The 19,955-nt window shown below is 44.4% G+C and overlaps 1 protein-coding gene across 3 annotated transcripts in view; it reads right to left on the reverse strand.

Annotated features, from left to right (window-relative positions):
- Positions 1 to 19,955, reverse strand: part of SYNE2 (spectrin repeat containing nuclear envelope protein 2) — a 186,776-nt gene that overhangs the window by 20,669 nt on the left and 146,152 nt on the right. For all 3 annotated transcript variants that reach the window (XM_084288050.1, XM_084288048.1, XM_084288049.1), the window contains exons 97-101: positions 19,497 to 19,691; positions 18,625 to 18,750; positions 16,505 to 16,660; positions 12,828 to 12,986; positions 11,676 to 11,842 (exon numbers count right to left, since the gene is read on the reverse strand). In XM_084288050.1, the coding sequence (XP_084144176.1) occupies positions 11,676 to 11,842; positions 12,828 to 12,986; positions 16,505 to 16,660; positions 18,625 to 18,750; positions 19,497 to 19,691 (803 nt within the window). The remainder of the gene's footprint in view (positions 1 to 11,675; positions 11,843 to 12,827; positions 12,987 to 16,504; positions 16,661 to 18,624; positions 18,751 to 19,496; positions 19,692 to 19,955) is intronic.

Below are 19,955 nucleotides of genomic sequence, written 5' to 3' on the forward strand. Positions count from 1 at the left end.
AGCAGTGTGATTTTTTGTAGCTTCATTCATCTGCTGGTGAGCTCTTCAGTCAGTTCCTGGACATTTTTCTAAGTGGGTGTTTGCACTGTAACATTTCTCAGTTAAACTAAAACGGATATCTATGACCTGATTTGCCTGCTGTGAATGACGTTCAAGGTTTTCTTCAACAACACCAGGGCTACCAGGAAGGTACTGCTCTGCCAATGGAGACGTGACTGCGCCCACACAGCAGCTCAAACATTTTGGGAAACGGATGCTGACGGGAGAGGAGAAGGCCTGAGCAATAGCAGCTTCAGGCCTTGCAGTGCTGCAATGACATCAAAAGATCCTCTGAACAACAAACTGAAACATGTGGAGAGGTGCCAGACTCTCCTGGTTGGTGAAAATAAAAAAAAATAAAAAAACAATGCTGAAAAGGGGGAATATCCAACAGCTAGAGAGAGGCATACAGCAGATAAGCAAATGAACTCTAGAGACTTTTTTTTTTTTTTTACAGCTGTTGTAGCATAAGCTCTCAAAACAAACTTTTCTTTATTCACAGACTTCACAGTATATTCCCACATCAAAATTATTTATCAGCCCCTCATACTATCCAAGTAGCATGTTTGTACATTTTGGCAAATTTGTTCTTGTGCTGGAGGAATATCTGTTAAGCTAGTTCACTGCTCTTAAGTCTCTTCTTGAAATTCTCACTTATTCTCATTCCACCCCCAAAATTACTGAAAAGCCCAACACTGGGGCTGACTTCAGATTGATATCAGAGCTTGCAATCTAGGTAGTTAATGCAGGAAAAATAAATAAATCTAGATCATGATTTTCATCAGACCTGTTTTAAACACTGAGGTTACAAGATGGGAGCAACTGTACCAAAAAGCATTCGTTTCTCTCCATGAACTGTAGCGGTCTGTAATGCAGTACTATAAACATCAACACTTCAGACACTGAAATCAGGTGAAAAAATTCCACCCTGCCCTAGGGAGAACCCACCTCTTAGCCAGCATCATTTCCCTACGCCATCCTTCCCAGCCTCTTGCATCCATCCCTTTGCTGTCTCTCTGTCCCTATGCCTTGGGATGGATTTCTTGGACCTTGCATGGGACTTTTGAAATGCAAATTTCTGAATGAAACCTTAAGTGACTGTCTGGTTTAAAAACTGCTCAAAAGAGCCTCATTGTCTAAACCAAGTGCAGTGCAAAAAGTTAAATATGAATTGTGAGGAGGCCAGAGCATTCCCCATTCATTAGCTACTAAGGAATCTTAGCTAAGTAGGTTTGAAGTACCAATTTGTCAGATGTTGCAAGGAACTGTCACCAGCTAAACAAAACCAGCAGCTGGGACTGGAAAGGCAGCTTGTACAAGGGAATTGCTACATGTCCCAAATGCAGGGGACTGTTGGGATGTCCTAGATGAACCCTAACTCACCTGGCTACAGTGGCATTGTGCAAGGTAGGAATGGGGAGGACACATGCAGGGACAGATCACATCGAGGGAGAAGTGCCCTGACAGGGTACCTGGATGCTGGCTTCATATAAAAGAGCTGTGTCCTCCTTGCAAGTAAAAGGAGGAGTTTCCTGATCCACTTTCCTGCTGTGATGCTGGGCTGTCCTAGCAAGTCTTAGCAATTTTTAGAGGAGAGGGGTCCAAACTGCCTGAAACTGATGGGTTTTGCAGTTACTTGTAGCATAGGATACAATAACAAGAGATATATAGGACAGATAACCTATGAAGAATATACTACTCTGAGAAACAACTGATCTTATCAGTAATCTTAAGGTAATCAAACAGGACAAATATATCAGCTAGACGCTTGACTTACAGTAAAGTGCTTACAGGAGATGTGAGAATGATCCTGCTGGATTTGTTCAGTCCTACTGATTATTGTGAAGGTACAGAGTAAGGCCAGAAAATGGGAAGCAGTTTCCCCTACCTCCTGTCCCAAGAAAGCCAGGCAGTACTTTCAGGCAGTTTTACAAGGCAGACAAGAGAACGATACTATGGTAGTTTTCTGGGCAAGTATTTAACAACTCTGCACTTTCCAAAACATAAAATTAGTCTTGCCTGGTTGATGCAATCCTAAAAGCCAGCCTGAGGAATCTAGCCCAAGTCTGTGGTCCACCCACAAAGCCACCAATAGTGGTACAAAGGGCAAAGCATCTGTCTCTGCCTTTTACACTGACGGTGCTTTCCACTGCTGCAGCTGACAGAGGAAGCCAGTGGATGACAAAAGGATTTAGCTGGTCATGCTTTCATTAACAAGCTCCTTTCAGAGCTCTGTTCTCAAGTTCAACTCTGTATGCAGAAGGCATCTGGCTCCCAAGTGAACAGCTGCTATATAAATCTTCCTGCTCCTACTCCCCCTTTCATTAAGCAGTACTCAATGAAGATGTCATACTCCATGCAGCATTTTCTTGTGCTATCACAAGCTGGCAGTAATTCATCCAGGAAGACCTAATTCTCCCTCCACCCTGTCCCTGCTCCTGTCCCACCAGACAATGTGCTGATCCAGTTGGTTATAACACTCGGCAGGGCCTGTGGCTCACTGAAGGCAGGTACGTGAGCTGGGAGCCCTTCTTGCTGGAAAGACGGGACAACACTGGCTCTGTGTTGACCACTGAAATGAGGAAGCACTAGAAGAGCCAGGCCTGAGAAAGAGTTTAAGCCAAACAACACTTGCACTGTGAATTCTGTATGACTTCAGAGTAGTCAGAAGGAAACAAAGAGCGACCACTGCACTGTCCACAGCTGCTCCCAATGATATTTGTTCACTGCACATTCTGTGAAGTTCCCTGGGTTTGTAAGTACATCCCTCCCAACTGAGCCACCTAACCCAGCCGGCCTACTAAAAGGAGCATGGCCCCGTGGACCAGGCCTGCTGCCAATGCCTGTCACATACAGATCTCTTTGACTTGGCAGTGCTAGCTTAAAGGTTGGACCAGATGATCTTAGGGGTCTTTTCCAACCTAAATGATTCTATAAACCCCTTAAAAATGAATGGCAGGTAACCAAATATCATCATTCAGAAAACAGGAGTGTAAATATGCCAATGTACAGGCACAAACATGATGGGAGGAGTATGACAGGGACCTGTCTCAGCACTCATCCACCTTCGACTTCCACAAGGGACAGATCAAAGAACAAACTCACCAGTACAAGCCTTCTGCTATCACTATGGTTATATCCAATTTTTGACCACCTACTACTGTTCTTCTGCAAAGGCAACCACTGCTCTCTTGGACTAACGCTTTGGAAACGTCTCTCTGTAAATTTGCAAGAGATGTACATGTTGGGAGCACCTAATACCACAGCTGACCTGCTGAGACCACAGCTTTCTGTGCTGCTCAGTATTGTCCCTCTGCTTCCCTGTACTCCTTTCTCTGTCTCTATCCACCTGTGTTCTGCCTTGAAGTTGCATTACAGAAAAATTCACGTGTTACAGGCCAACTTTCTTCAACCTGCATATTGGATAACAGGTAGGTGATCATGGACAAGGAGCTCCAAAGCAAAACTAAGGGATATTAGATTATAATTAAACACCTTTATGAACAACAGCACATTCAATAAATAAGAAAGCAACAGCTTTAGAATCCAACTGTTTTTTTTTTAATGTAAAAAATAAAATCAAGAATAAAACAAAATAAAATCAAGAATATTATTCTGGTTTAGGTATTTATCCAAAGTTCACATTGCCTATATTGCTCTAATACATGGGTCTGTAGCTACTATCAACACCAGCCTCAAAGAGGGCATCACTGTAGTACCATGAGCTTGTATTTGTTTCCTAGCAGTTGCCATCACAGGCATGCCAATGTAATTATCTAATTTAATTTGTACATATTGTGGGTAGAATATGGCATTTGTCAGTCATTTAACCACCCTTAATTCTCTAGGTCATTAATCTCAAGCTGAAGCTAAGCAGCCAGAGAAGAATAAAAAACCTAACAGAAGTTCACATTAGTGCAGTTTGTAAATAGAAAGACAGCTTTCTCCAGATGCTCACACTGGCTGATTTGTTCTTTTTACTGTCAACAGGCACCAAATCCAAGATAAAGGGGAGGGATCTACCCCGAGGCAACACATGAAATGATGAGAAAGTTGAGCATCCTCATTAAGCACCTCAGCTTGCAGAGAAGTCAAAGGGAGCCACCATTTCTATGGCTAATGCTCCAAGAAACTGGTAAAAAAAAATAAATCTACTTACATCCATAAAAGTCTTACACATGCAACAACCACACTGCTGCATTTCTACATCCTGCAAGTGTTCTTGCAAATGATCTGCTATTTGCATGAAAGAAACCTGATGAAGTCTTTTGAGATGCATTCTAGAAGGACAACTGGTGCAGAAAGACAGGCCTGTGGGGAAGTAGGAGGGGTTGTGAAGCCCCCAAGCCTGGGGGCAAAAGCTCCCCCCAGCTCCAGGTGAGAACCACACATCACACAGTGAATTAACAGCAATAAAAGCTCAAACGCAGCAGAGGAAAGGAGCTTCTCCCAGTCACCCAGAGGTGCCACTGCTGTTGATTGAATTCTTCCTCTACAAGCTACAATTCTCAAGTTGTATGGTCAAACATGCAAAGCTTCCTGCTTACTGGAAAAGGACCTAGTTATGTGCAGTTCACTTCTCAGTGAGAACTAACCTGCCACCTTTCAACATGCTCCCTGAAGCAAAAAATTATATATAGATATCCAACCAATATAACTTAAAAAAAAAAAAAAAAAAGAGAGAAAGAAAAAGAAAACAAGGCACAACAAACTCAAACATCTCTTGTACTTTGCCATGGGCCCAGCTTAAAAGGTATCCTGATTCAAAACATGGCTTAGTAACATGCATTAGACGCATGGGATAAGTCAGACAAAGGCAGCTTCGTCTTGATCTTTCCACCAAAACACCAGTGGCATAAAAAGAACAAAAGTAGTCGCTTATAACTAATAGCCGGCTGCAAAAGTGAACAGAAGGACTAACTGACCTGACTCGCGATTGGATTTGGCTCTTAATGCCCCTGCTGAAGCTGCCAGCACTGGGTTATGGGAGAAGTGCACGAGGGTCACTGCAGGCTGAAGCACTGCACAGCCCCAAGAAGCAGCAGAATATTTCGTAGTAAATACTCAGGAATTATCTAATGTCATAAGGCACTTCCAGGTTGACTGAAATGTGTTCACACAGACATAAAGGATTACAAAATGCCTGCCAGCTGCGTTACATCAGCTGTCAAAGTGCAGGAAAAGACATAGGAGAGCTCAAAAGGCAATAAATAACATTCAAATTTTAGCGTCTAACAGAATGAAAAACATCCTGATGTATATCCCAAGCTCTCACTCACAAGCCCAAATGTCATTCTAGCCAGGCAGTAGAAGATACTACAGACATTTATTTTTATCTGCGGAGGGGCTGAAATTGCCGTGCCAGCTGGCAGGATTGTTTACTACCCCGCACGGCAAATGAGATGCACAAAACCCGGAAACCTTTGTTCAGTAAGTTGCAGGCGAGCTTAACCATGTGAGGGACAAAAGACCCGATTTGGAGAGGTGATGTCAACAGCGAATTTTAGGCCTTGATATAAAATACGAGGAGATTTCTCTGTCGAGCAACCGGAGCTCGTAAAATGACAGGAAGCCCCTGTGTTTGTGGCTTGTGTTAGCACGGTGAGCAGAGCAAACACGGGGGTGCTGGGGGAAGGCTCTCCTCACATCCCCCCGCCAGCCAGACCTGCTGCTGCTGCGGATCTCCGCCGCCTCGGGTGCAAGACCCCCAAAGCCGGCTGCTTTTTTAACCAAGAGGCCCTGAGCGCTGCTCCTCCTGCTCAAAGCGCCGCGTCTCCCGCTCGGCACCTCGCTCATCCACTTGTCCAAGGCGGAGTGCGGCGAGGCGCTGGCGCATCCACGCTGCGGAGCCCTCCCCGCCGCCGCCGCCCCAGGCCGCAACCCACCGCCGCCGCCACCGAGCCCGGCACCTCTCGCCCGGATGGCACTTACGGTTCGCCAGAATAAACCATTCCTCGGCTCGCAAAGCCCAAGCCGCGAGGGGACCGACCGCCTGGGCGACCACGGCACGCGTAGGATGAGGAAACCCCTCCTCCACAGATGCCCTGTTTATTCGCCGCTTTTGCATCCCGCGTTGAGGGGGGGAGGCTCGCCCGTCCTCCTCCCCGACCCCCCGAAGCTGGGGGAGCCACCACGGTGGCTCTTCCCCTGTTTTAACCCCCCCCACCCTGCGTTTTTGGGGTTGGCATTTTACCTGGCAAATGGCCGCATCCCTCCTCAGCACAAAACCCCGAGAGCTATATTCTGACACGAGAGAATTAGCACGCCAAGAGACGCACGCAGAGCGGCTGCCCGCGGCTGGCGACAAAAAGGTTGCAGGCTGGAGGCTTCGGCACTGAGAAAGGTGGATTCGGTGCTCATTTCGTCTCTGCTCGGTGGAAAGCAGGATCTGAGCCTCAGACCCGGATGATTTGTAGCAGGGTAAAATTGAAGCGAGCCCAAAAAATCAAGAAAATGTACATCCACACACAGGCACCACGCACACAGATGTAGCCTTACTTCCACTGCGCTCTTCTCTCTCGCCTTTAGCATTATATCCCAGGTATTTAGTACGAATTAAATCTCCCACACACTGTCCTGTCCTCTCTTTAACCTTCCAGTGCAGGCGGAAGGCCTTCAGCGCAAGGAGCCTGTTATGCTGAGGACAAAACAACCCCTAATCTTCATTTACGATATCATTCATTTGTGGAAAAACACAGTCGTAATTTCTGGGTGTTATGACTGCCAGAGATCATGGGGCGGGAGAATAAGGCAGAAGTCAGAGAACCTTGGATTAAAAGTCACTCCCTGCCCAGCAAATACCAACAGGGAAAAAAAAAGGCAAAAAAAAAGCTGTGATGATCCCACCAAAAATGCAAGGAATGGGTTTGAAATCAAAGTCTTCTCAGTGTTCAGGTAGCCTTCTGCAGACCTGTATTAGCTTGCCAATCGCTCACATTCAATCCAGGGCAGAATAAAAAGTGCCTGGAAAGACACCTCACACCTTGAGAGGCATTCAGACGTTTGCACAGTGAAATCACACCCAGGCTGCTGTCGCTGTGACAGTTTAACCTGATTGTGGCCCAGGTTTGAACACATTCAGGGCGGTCGGACTGAGACAAAAACCCAGGACATTGCCCTCCCACCCGGCAGGCGGACACGGGGAAGGGTGGCAGCATGCAGAAGACCTGGACTTTTGCAGAAGACCCAGATTTCCCAGCACGGCCAGCTCCCCCCGGCTCCCAGCACACCTCAGCATGCGTTGCGTAACCAAAATAAGCCCAGCCATCCTGCCTGATACGATAATGAGTCCTGTCACAGCTCTTGTGCCAAACAGAGGCATAATCCCTAAAGGACAGGGAGCCCGGAGAGCACGGAAAGGAAGCAGGCACCTTGAGAGTGAGATTTTCACTGCGCTGATTTTTTTTTCCAACCAAAATTGTTATAAAAAATGAGATTTTCCAGTGGTACTGCCACGAACCAGTATCGTTCTCCTGTATCGTTTACCCGGGGGCCTCACTGCAGCACACTTTGTTTCGCTTGCCGTGCAAAACCCGTCTGTAGCAGTTTCGAAGACCTTTGAGCTCGGAGTGCACCCACACCGAAAGGCTGCACGACTGCAGCTGCAGCACGCCAACACGTGGTGCCTGACAGCCTGCCCTGCCAAAGGGCAGGCAACGTGGCAGAAAATAAACACGGAGAACACCTGAGAGGAGACAGGAACTTGCTCGCCCCCTGTACCTACAAAGCCGGGGCCCACTGCCACTGGAGCAGCCATCGGAGCAGCCCAGCAGTGAAAAAGAAGGGATGAAGGGAAAGCACAGAGCAGCAGCTCTCTGGAGATCCCCAATAAATCCTGTAGCATCCCTGCACAGTACAAGGTTTGTTACTGGAGAGCTTCAATTCATTCCCATGTTACTGCAAGCTGAGCTGTTGCAGACTCTGTTTGGGACTTTCAGCTGGGCTACTCAACAAAACTGGAAAACACCTTGTATCTCCTTCAGTGTGGGAAGGAAGGGGCTGACTTTGGTCATTGCAATTTAAGATTCTTGGACAAAAACACACAGGGAGAAGACCTAATTGCCAAGGATTCTTATTTAAAACAATAAGGAGGCTCTTGGTCCTGCTAGCTTCCCTGCATTTTCATGTTTGTATTTAAGGTCAGCCATTTTAATCTATTCTTGTTACAAACACAAAAAGCGTGTCTTTTTTTTATGAACCAGAGCTATCAAGTAAGAAAACACCCCACAGTGTGCCCACAGCCAGAGCAGCTTAGAAATGGCACCCCTCTTCTACAGCTTCATGAAGCATGAAGAGCTGCAGGATGCCAGGAGGTACCAAAAGGTGTATTTGTTATTGTAAAGAGCAGTCTACAGACCCAAAACTGCCAGAGGCAGCCACAGATGAAGGTGGTGGTGGCTTTCCTGAAGGCTCAAGCACCACTCCAGGACTGTGCAGATGCCCTCCTGTGACTCATGGGTGCTCATTAGGTCTGTCTGCAGGCACTGTGCACGGCAAACCTTTCCCTGCTGTGCTGAGAAGCGAAGCACGAAGTTCATGTTGCTGGCAAACGGGCTAGGGAAGGATAACGAGGGACAGGACTGTGTCTGTGTATACAAAACAGCCTGGGAGCGCTGCTCCAGAGCATGCTGGGGATGTAAATCCCACTCCGTGGGTTTTTGGCTGTCTGCCCACCCACATGCAGCCCATGCGCTCCCTCTCTCCTGCTGTTTCAGGCCTTCACTTGGGTGGATGTGCAAGCACGCGGTGGGTTCTCTCACAGAGAGCTGCCATGAGGCCAGGGGGCAGAGAAGAAAAGCAAAAGAGTTTTGATGCTCATTTACAGTCAGCACAAGGCTTTCTTTCTGCCTCTCGGTATGTTTACATTCCCCCTTTATCAACAGAGACTTTGACACGAGAACCTGCCCTGGTAAGAGAATCTTCTGAGCTGAACAGAAACTCATTTGTTCTCCTTCCCAGGCATGCCATCCTCTTAATGGTTATTTTGTCCCAGTAAAATTAACTTTTTGAGGCCTTTCCAAGTTTGCACCAAGCCACCTTCTGGCTGCAACGTATGCAGCAAGGCTTTTGTCAGCACGCAAGCTGAGCACACGCATACAATGGGAGTGTTAAGTCCTACAAGTGCTGCCATATGGCAAATCTGGGCTTGTCACCATGAACTAAGAGAATCACTTCAAGGACTAAATGAAGAGCTCACCTAATTTGCCCATCTGTCCCAGGACGTTTATTAGTTTAAAAAGGTGAAATAAGCTATCAGGTGGAATGTTCTGTGTTGATAGATTGTTTTGAGACTGCTTTGCTTTCATTAGGTATCCCACAGATACACACACACACCTTGTAATAAAGGAAAGATAAACGTTACCCAAGCTGCTGTGTCAGCCACGGAGATATCTGAAACCACAGAATTGAAATTGCCTGCAAATCCTGGTTGGACTTCCTCATGGATACGGGCTGTTCTATACTTGCTAACCACAGTGCCGTATTAGTGCTTATCTACTAGAAAGATTCAGTATCCAGGATGGAGGGTCAACTTTCAACACAAAGCTATTCAATATACACCTTCTCCTCTTACTCCCTGCATGGCTCTGTACTTTGCTTACTGCCCATGCCTTGGCCTGCCATGAAGACAGTACGAGATTTGGTCCTTGCCCCTGTGATGGCCAGGGAAGCAATACAACAGGCTGTTGCATGCCCATGAGTACAAATATAGGCAGCAGCTGCTTATGCTTTTAATATAAAGTGCTGAAGTCATTATAATTGTCAAAAAAAATATAAAAAAAAAATCAAGTGGTCATAGATTCACCACCCAAAACCCCTGAAAATTTTCAATTCAATTTGCTTGCAGCAGCTACTGAAAAGACAAGAGCAAAACCACCTCCTGATTTCACTGCAGCTCTTTCAGGAGCAAGACAAGATTGCCTCCCTACCACAGCAGAAATTAACAAATTCCCTCCAGGCAGCACTCTCCTGCCTCAACCACAAGACCTTCAAGGCCCTCCAGTAGTCCTGTCCTGGAACATTTGCTTCATCCCTTTTATCTTCCCCAAGAAATGAAGCAGTGCCCAAGACAAAGGTGTGCCGCCATGGGTGGCAGATGTGCAGCACTGCTGTCTCTCCTCCACTGTGCAGCAGTGGGTGCACAACCCTCATACCATACCCTACACCCTCCAAGCTCCCTGCAGCCAACCCATCCCACACATCAAATGAAACTGGTGATGGCTGATATCTGAAATAGTGTAAGGACACGTGGATTGCGATGTCTTCATGCAACAGGACCCAAAAGAAATTTACCACCACATTGTTTTCATCTGCTCTTTTAATATAGCTTCATTTTTATTTTTTGAAGGGATTTTGCATAAGAAAACTGAAAAGAAAGGAGACAGTCTACCAGCACGGGGCATCACAACCCGTGCTCACAGGTCTTCTCACTTCCAGCCCAAAGCTCCCTGCTCTGCTCTGCTCCCTCGCAAAGGGGCCCAGCTTGTGTAACATCCATGATGAGTACAAGCGCTGCCTCCTCCCCAGCCCCTAAGCTTAAGAGAGGCTACCCAAAAGCACAGGGGGGCCTCCTCTTTAGCTCCCTAAAGCATACCACAATGTTAAAACAGGGCAAAATAAACTCAACCTGGTGCGAGCATCTAGCCTGGTGGGTACTTAAAACTAAGAAGCTGAGACCAGCCTGGCTGCCAGCCCCACTCCACACAGCAAGGTGAGGGAGGAGATGCACTACATCCATGCTGCAAAACAAAGCCATATGCTGAAACACCTCCATTACACGTTAAGTCCAAGAGGACCAGCAAGGCCCACTAGGCAGCCTGATAAACTTGGACCTACTGCTTAAAACCACGTTTTGCCAGTTCATTACCCTGGTCCTGAATGCAAAGTTGACAGATGTCACAAGTAGAAGCTGATATGCTCTAGATCTTTAGGGCTAAGAACACAGGAACTGTCATAAAGCCACACACCAAGCCCCCAGTGGCTGCAATATCCTTGCATATTCCACATTGGGAGCTATGTTCATGTTCTATGCAAATCCACACTAACGTAACCCAAAGCACCATTGTACACTTGTCTGAATGTAAAGCCTTAAGACAAGTAGAAATACAAGTGCTCTGTTGGCAGAGACTACTTGAATGCTAGATCTATCTCTGTACATCCCATCAGTTCTTTATCTCAGTTTTAAAATACTATGTAATTTAATCTGCATTTAAAAAGCGCTACAATTAATAGCTTACAGTAAAACTAATACTGCAAGACATAAATGATCATAAAAGTGTTTCAGAAGTGGCATGTTACCATAAAATGAGAACAGAAAAAGTGCTGTTATAAAAGCAAAATGTTCTTTCTTATACCATACCAAATACAAATATACCTTGAGATATATACCTTGAAAGACTTTATCTAAAGACTAAGAGTTAGATCTTAAGAAGGGAGCTTCTGCTTAATCATTCATGGCTCACGTGTCACCACTGATTCAGATCCCATTCCCAATTAAGCACTAGAACTATGTTTTCACAGCACAACCACCCGCTTTATCAGACCCAAATGTTAACCAAGCCAGGGACCTTCTGCAGGGAAGTCTTTTTAGCAAAGAGACTGACTTATCTCATATAAAATACTGAAAATCATTTTCTTACCGTGCTCCAATGACATCAAAGAGATGCTGCCAGCGATCATTGATTTTGTTGAGTTTATCATCTATTTCAGCAACTCGGGTCTTGTTGCTAGCTTTGATTAGCTGGTCACCCATTTGTTTCAAATGAAGCTTATTTTCACTGAACAGGTTTATTTCTTCCATGCAATCCTGATAAATACATACAAACATTGCTCAATTTATGGGCAAAGCAAAACAAAGCTATCTGTTTCTTTCCCAGCATCTGTGATGTGAGGGCAGGTTTGGCTTGTGATGGCTGAGGTTTCTATATTAAAAACTTCTTTCACTTAAAAACAGGAGCAAAAAGGAGGAAGAAAAACTCAATGGAAAAGCATTCTTATAATGAAGCCACTATGAAAAAATAAGCAGCTTAAAGACTTGTAAGTGCCCGGAGTAAGTACTGCTAAAAATAGCAGTGTAATGTTCTATATTTGCCTCTGCTTTCCCAATTTAATGTTTCAATCAACCTACCACAAAAGAACCCAAAATCAAGTCTGGGATGGCTTTATTTTGCCAGTATTCTTATCCAGAGGAGATCTGGGATTAGATATTGAGACCTTTAAGCCATGGTTAGAACAGTGCAGGAAAAAAAAAGAAATAAAAAAGATTCCATTTAAAATCTAACTAATTTATAAGTATTAGAAACCACTAACTGATTTTTTTAGCTTTTATTTTTGGTTATGTTAACTTCTCATTTGGCTGACGTAAGACCTCTGAGTCCCATCATTCAGTCTTTTCTTTGCCCTCTGTCCGCCTGTTTCATAACTGCTGGCAAGGGACAAGGGGCTGATGCTCCCCAGACATCACTGATCTGTGGCCAGGGAAGCTGTAGGCAGTGCTGTAGATGTGTGTGTACCCAACATCTGCAACAACTCAGTCCCTCACCACCACCGCTCTCACATATCACGCTCATGCCTAAATGTAGTTAGGTGGCACTTCTGTTTTGCATTTTGTTCCAAGCCTGAACATCACAAAGATACAAGCTTAGAATAGAGTAGCTCATCTTCTCAGAAAAGCCTGTGCTTGCTGGTTTTGTACCATCCGTCACTTTTGGGAGGCAAAGAAGAGATGAGGAACGGCTGTTCTATAACCAGCTATCAGGCTGCAATTGAAGCAAAGCGGTGTTGCCACTCACCTTCTGCAATTTGTCTATCATGTCTTCAATGCTAACATCTGCAGTCTGTAGCACTTTACTTTCCATTTGTACCAGCCAGGAACACAGCTCCTTATTCTTTTCATTGAACACAATCCAGGCGTTGAGTCTGTCCTCGATCTCCTGCTTACGCAGAGACACCTATGGATAAGCACACACATTAACTGCTGGCAACTTCTCTCTCAGGAAGGAAACCAGTGATTATAAACCCTCTAATTTCTAGCCTGCATTTGATCATATCCATTCTGCAGGAGCACTTATTAAATATCTCCAGCTTTCTTTTCAAAGCCAGCAAGCAGATTGTTATTACACGTTATTTTGGATGGCGGGGCCAAAAGGTGCCTAGCAAACACCAGATTCTCTCCCTCAGAAGAATTAAACTGAGTGACAGCTTTATAAATAATGATTATGTAACAATTTAAGTATCGCTCAGTGAAAACCTCAAAATGTCAAACAAAGAAGTAATACAAAATGTATAATTACCTCGCACTATTTAATATGGCCCCTAATATAACACAAAAGAAGTTACACCCAGGTAAGCTCTTTTCTCTGTAGCTGTAAGAGAAACTTTGTAACTACTGACTGCAGTTTTTTTTTTCTTAATCTCTATAAATACCATTTTTCTTTCCATTTGTTCATCAGGTCTTGAAATAAAAAACCAGCATCAAAAATCTATCTTTTCTCTTGAAAACTGTCATTTTTTTCCTCAAAGTTATATTTGCCACAATGGATAAACAAATTGTCTAGACAGGGAAATTAAGGTCTGATGCTACCTCAACCAGCAAAGTTCACTGCTTCACCATATCAAGTAGGAGTAGGGTCAGTCTTCTACTAGCTAACAGAACTTATTTCTTGCCTAGGGGTTTAAAATGTATATTTATATTCATTTATCCACTTTGGTGGATTCCTGTAATAAGACATATGGGAGAAAGAAAGTGAAAAGTGGTACAAATTCTACCAAAACAACGTGAAACTAAACAAAACAAACAGAAAACCTCTTGTCCTCACCAATAGACTTTGTGTAAATAAGACTGAACTTAACAATTTGCTCCTCTTGGTTACAAATAGACCCTACAAATACCATCCTATAGCAGACATTGGGATCAAAATGCAAGGCACCAAGCCATCTCCCATCATATTGCTCTTGTCCTTTAAATTCTGACTTTTATTTTTAAGGAGGGGATGGGAAAGTGAAACAGATTTCCAAATCTTTCATGCTGATCTCAGTAAAGAGATGAGGGCAATGTCCTGGGGGGCAGGGAAACAGTCTCCAAAGTTCATATTGGGGAAAAAGCCTCCTGGAGACCCCAGGGACCTAAGAAAGTCTCCGTAAGCCCTAGGAATGCCTCTGCTTCTGGGATGCCCACTTGTACCCTCAGCCTCAGAGGTATGAAGTGAAATCTCGTCCTTCCTCCATGAGTTGCAGCATCCCCCCATGTGTGGAGGTGAGTTAATGTCATTAATAGAGGAGGCTATGCCTGTCAGCACAACCATCACTAAAGCCTGAAATGACCCCAACTCTGTTTTTGCTTGCTAAGCCTGGGCAATGCGGGATTTTAAAAGCAGAAAACATCTTTTGGTTGGCTAACCAATACAGATTGGGGATAAAACGGGAATGAGTAAAAAAATCCCAGATAAGCTTCTAGGAGCGTGAGCTCTTCCAGCCAGGCCTTGCTTTGTGCACTTTCTCCTCAGACCAGCTGTGCTGGTACCAGCTCCAGTTTTGCATCCACGATGCAAAGATGCAAAGAGCAGGAGCTCTCTGGGCATTCACAATGGAGGCTAAAAGTATAGCAGGGATCCATCCCGCATGCTAGCGGTTTGTTAGGACAGGATACTCACCCATAGGAACAGTTAAGTCTTTGACCTACATGTACCTTGCAAAGGCAGCTATGTAAACACTAATCCCTTGAGTGCATCTGCTCATTAACTGTGTTTGTGTCCCAGCCCAGGCCAGCACAGGCATCTGGCTGCCCTGCTCCCATGGCCGTGACAGCTGCAGTCCCGTCTAGCAGCACTTAAAGGCTTTCACATCTTTCCATTTATACTGCAGATTGTTTTCACACAATGCATCTTGACTCCTTTAATTTGATAGCCAAAACAAAGCAGTTTTGCTAGCAGCAGGACCCATAAAGTCTGCTCTCTTACACTCATGTCCAGTGCTGAGCATCGATGCAGGCTCTCCAGAGGCTTGTTAGAGCTGTGCAAACATTTCAGTACGTCTCGCTGCTTCAGCACTGAATAGATTTCCTCCCACCATAGATTTCTATGTATCTAAAAATCGAGTAATATTTATGTCACCCCTTTCTTCCCTCCAAGATAGACTGGCCAAAGCATTGTTCCCTCAGGAAATCCAAGCAGAAAGATTGAATCTGAACTGAAATTACTACAGCCAGAAGGATAGGCTGTCATTGGGTACAGCTGAGGTGGCTCAGTATTCAGGGCTGTTCACCCCAGTTCAAACAGCAGGCAAAAAGAAAGAAAAACAAAGTTATCTCATTTATAAGCTTAACTACAGATTTCCATTAGGAAAATGGCTCAGGCATTACAATTTAGAGCTAACGGCCTATACTTCTTGGGAGGGGGCGAGTGTCTGGCATTATTTTCAGAGCTCAGAAACAATATCAGAGAAAATGCTGGTTGTAGATTAACTGTCTAGTTTAAAGCAAAGAGTATAAATTCTTCCTTCTCATTACAAGGCCAAAAAGAAACCCAAATAACTATTTCATCACACCAAAGTTTGTGAAATAAGAGTAGCTGTTCATTCCTTAACTCTGGCTGTATTCCCACCAGCCTTGCTTTACCTTTGCCTGAGTAAGGGTTGGACATGAAATGCTGGGTCTAACTTGCTTCAATACTTTGTAAACTGTGGAATAAAGCTATGGAGTTGTGAGTAACAAGAGGCAAGAGTTTGGCTTGCTGACATGTAGAGACATCCAGAGCAACTTAAGACCCTGAAGTATTTTGCTTCCAATCCTGGTAACAGGGCAAAGCAAACACACATTCAAAGTGCATAATAAACTAATGAATCAAGTTCATATGACTTTGCTGGTAAATTTTCCCCAGCAATTTTACATGCAGCACTAAATTAAGTGTAATAACAACAAGCCACAAGGAATGCAAATTTTTCACAGTATTTTACTGAAACAGAAAAGACAAGCCAGTTCTTAAGGTGTTTAAACCCAAGAAGTCAGCATTTAAACACATTTAAGTTTCCTTTATCAACTCTTCTGGCATTGTTTGACATCAGATTGCAGAGACCTCCCCCTTCCTTTCCCTGCCTCACCCCCTCAGGCAATTCCTGTGTTTGTCTCCCTCCCCCCAGCCCCTGGCCCTTTGGCAGCCCGGAACAAAGCCACCTATTCCAGTAAACAGCTGCATTTGGGCTCCATGCATTTCAGGCATTTACTAATTACAAAGACCTCGCAATAAATAAATAAATAAATAAAATAAAATAAAAGAAAATCACAGCACTGTGACTAGGAAACAAAGGGTAAAACTCAATCCTGGTCAGCTGTGCCAGGAGAAGCCCCATCCCCACCCAACACTGTAGAAGTGAGCCAACCCCAAAGAGATCCCATTTGCTAGCCCGCTCCCCGTTTATATCCAAGCCCTATGAATACCTTGCTATAAAAGCCCAGAGTACACAGAAAACTTACTCGTAAACAGAGCTCTTCCCACTGCCTGTGCAAGTGTTCGACTTGTTCCTTGAGCACCATCATGTCCTCAGTGAGGATGCAGTGCGCCAGCTCCACCTTCATGGCCCGCAGCTCCTTCATGTTGTGGGCCCAGTCCGCCAGCGACTGCTCCAGCTCCTGCATGGAAACGCACCCACAACAAGCCTTGGCACTAAGCTCCTCTGGTTTCCAAACCTGCTCGCTAATCCCCTGCCTGGCCTGTGGGGGAGGAGAGGAGGGGAATGTGCAGTGCTTGTGCAGCACTCTCCGCCTGGACTGGACGGGGTCCCCATGTGTTTGGCTCCGGGCCTGATTTGGAGCCCACTGGAGCCTGGGGCAGAGATGCTGCTGATGAATTGCTGCAGCAGCAGCCTCTGCTGTGCTCAAAAGTGGCAGCAGCTCCCCATGTTTCAGGGCAGTTTGGGGTTTCAGATCCAGGAAGAAACGTGACCACTTCTTTCTCTCTCCATTTTTTTTTTTATTTTATTTTATTTTATTTTTTTTTTGGCCATGCTGCTTCTACCTGCATGTGTTCCAGTTTTAGGAACGCTAAGAAAATAAATTTGGTTCCCTTTGCTAATGAATGACTTCACAGCCACTTCATCAGATTTCTCAGAAATCCGGAGCTTTAATTGCTCATCTACAAAAACACACTTTCTCTCTTCTGCTTCCTTCCCCCAGCTCCCCTTTCCCTTTATAGCAGGGTTACGCACTTTCCCAGTCTGTGAGAGAATTGTCTCCTGAAAGAGACACCACTGCATGCAGCTGGGAAACAGCACATCCCACGAGGCATTAGGTACCTTTTTGCAAGGTGGTCACTGTCACTGGCTCCTCTAACATTAAGAGCTCTTACATAGAATCCAATTTGTCTCATAAAGGAAAAAAAATGTGAGTGTTTGCATCAAGAGAACTGTGCTGGGTCTAAGCCATATGAGTACTTTAACAGGTCTTTTGATCCAGTCTCTTATCTAAATCCTAAAAACAATTTCTGATCTGCTTCAACATCGGAGGAAAAAAGTAAAAAATTGAGACTGAAACATGCGTTTATTTATCTTGAGAAGTGTTGAATCCCTGCATTAATGAAGCCAATGCTGGAATTTAATAGGATTTTGCTAGCCTCACATAAGGTCTAGCCCTGAAAGAAAACAAGTGTATTCCATAAAACATGGAAATGCAGAGGGCAAGGTGCTTTCTCCCTCATACCACTTTGGTCCTGTATTTTATTCTATCATGATATCCAAGAGCAGCAGCTGCACTGGTACTGTCTGACCCTGATGCCTCTGTGGCTGAAATTCTCTTGCTGGAATAAGAGGCAGAAGCTGTCTGCTGCCATTTCACAAATAGTTCAGGACTACAGCAACACTGCTGCTGTGGGAAATGCAGCCTGAACTCACAACGAAGATTTCAGACAGATGATAATGAGTACAAAGCCTTGGCTCGTTAATAAGCTTATTTGTTCCCACTACATAGGTCAACAATTCACTTCATAAAAGAATGATGAAAGACTGACCAGTCCAGACATAATGTCTCCTATCCCTTGGAAATTCTTTCCTTGCCATTTAATTTTCACGGTGTACTATGTGCTGCAAGGGCTTTTGCCACTCCCTTACTCTAATTTTCTTTCTCTTTAATTATTCTTGGATCCCACAGGTGTGCATGGTGCTTTGCAGACTTACAAGGTCTCTTGCCTGAGGAGCTCCCTGTCCAGAATGAATTGGAAAACAAAAAGGAATATTCAACCATTAGGATGGCAGCCGACTTGAGCTGGGACCAGGGAGTTTTAACATCTTGTTTGAGGAACAGCTTATTTTATAAATTCAGATGGTGGAAATGTAGCAGCAGGAGGAAAAAGTACTACAACAACAATATATATATATTTTTTGCAGCAATAACCTTCCTCATACATGCAGATTGGCAGCAATCAGGATAGTATAAAGGAGAGAAATTCAGTGGCACTGAAAGAGCAGCTAAGATGGAAAATTTTGGACTTTGGACTAAGATGGAAAATCTGGACAATTTACAGATGGAAAAAATGGACTTTACAGGGATCAGGTGCTGTGCAAAGACTACATCTATATAAATCCAATATGCCTGTTCAATACCTTCATGTGTTCCTTAGCTTTGTAGAGTTCTTCATTTTCAACTGGAAGTGGATCTTTTACTTCATCCTTCAGCTCTTGCAGCCTGCTTTCTAATTCTTTTGTTTGTTTTTCACAGCAGTTCCAACTCTGCTCAAGGAGACCCAAGAAGTTACAAAAGGTTAGGATACTTTATCATGACATACTGTACTATATGGATAGGTGAGCAGCGTCTTCAACACACTGAAGTAAATAATGGTTATTTGAATTTCTTTTTGACACATATCATGATCCACAAGAATTCTGTGCATGGATTTACAAAAAAAACAAACTTGCACTCTCTGTTATATTTAAAGTTTGCCTTACAGAGCATTCTGTTATGTCCAACATGACAGAGAGGTTTTTAGCATAAATTTGAGGCTGGGGATCCTATCAATGATGATATTCAATTTTAAGACATACTTATGTGCTGTCTAGCCATAAAAAGAAATGTATTGCTCTAATGGAAATAAATATCATCAATCCTTTTGTTTAGAGGAGGAGCAATGTGTCATGCTAACTCCATCTAGGGCTAAATATTAGCTCAGGCTTCATACCTCAAAGCAAGAGGTATTCTTGGTTCAGGCCATGGGGAGCACGAAAACAATCAAAGTGGAAACCTCTATCACAGAAGCAAATGGATGTCGACCTCATTTGCTTTTGGAGAGTGGGGACCATGCTTTTAGCTTCCCACAGGCCTTGATGGCACATGACAGGCACTTGCCTCACAAATCCTCTGCAGTGAGCTGCTGCTCAGTGCTTGCTGTGCTGCTACAGAGCTCAGCGATGAGGATGGTGGGACAGGAAAGCTCTTGAGACAAACATGGGTGCTCCTCCCTGGGGAGGGCATTGACTACCTGCAGGACGCTGCTGAGCTTCATTTTCATGTTCTCCAGCTGGACCTGGGTGTCCCCCCAGTTCTGCTGTAGCTGGCTGAGCCCCTCCTGTATAACAGCGCTGGTCTCAGGATCGGAGTCAATGCGCAACTTCTCCCCAACATCAATGACTGAGGAGTACATGCCTTGCCACCTCTGAAGAATCACTGCCTTACTCTTTAAAGGGAAAAAAAAAAAAAAAAAGTTTACAAGCTGTTCTTAGCAAGCTTTAGAAACACTTGTGGCATTTCACTTGAGAATATGTGAAGACTCAAAGACTCACAAAGAATTACAAGGCACTACTTTGTTCACATATATAAAAGAGTAAAGACATCTTCTATCTGCTTTTATAATTTCAGAAAAATCAAAATCTTTCTGATCTATAAAACTCTACAATAGTTTTTGTTTTGTTTTGTTTTTTTTTTTACAGACTGCATCTGT

Source organism: Netta rufina (genome assembly GCF_964035555.1).
Source record: "Netta rufina genome assembly, chromosome: 5".
NCBI classification, from domain to species: domain Eukaryota; kingdom Metazoa; phylum Chordata; class Aves; order Anseriformes; family Anatidae; genus Netta; species Netta rufina.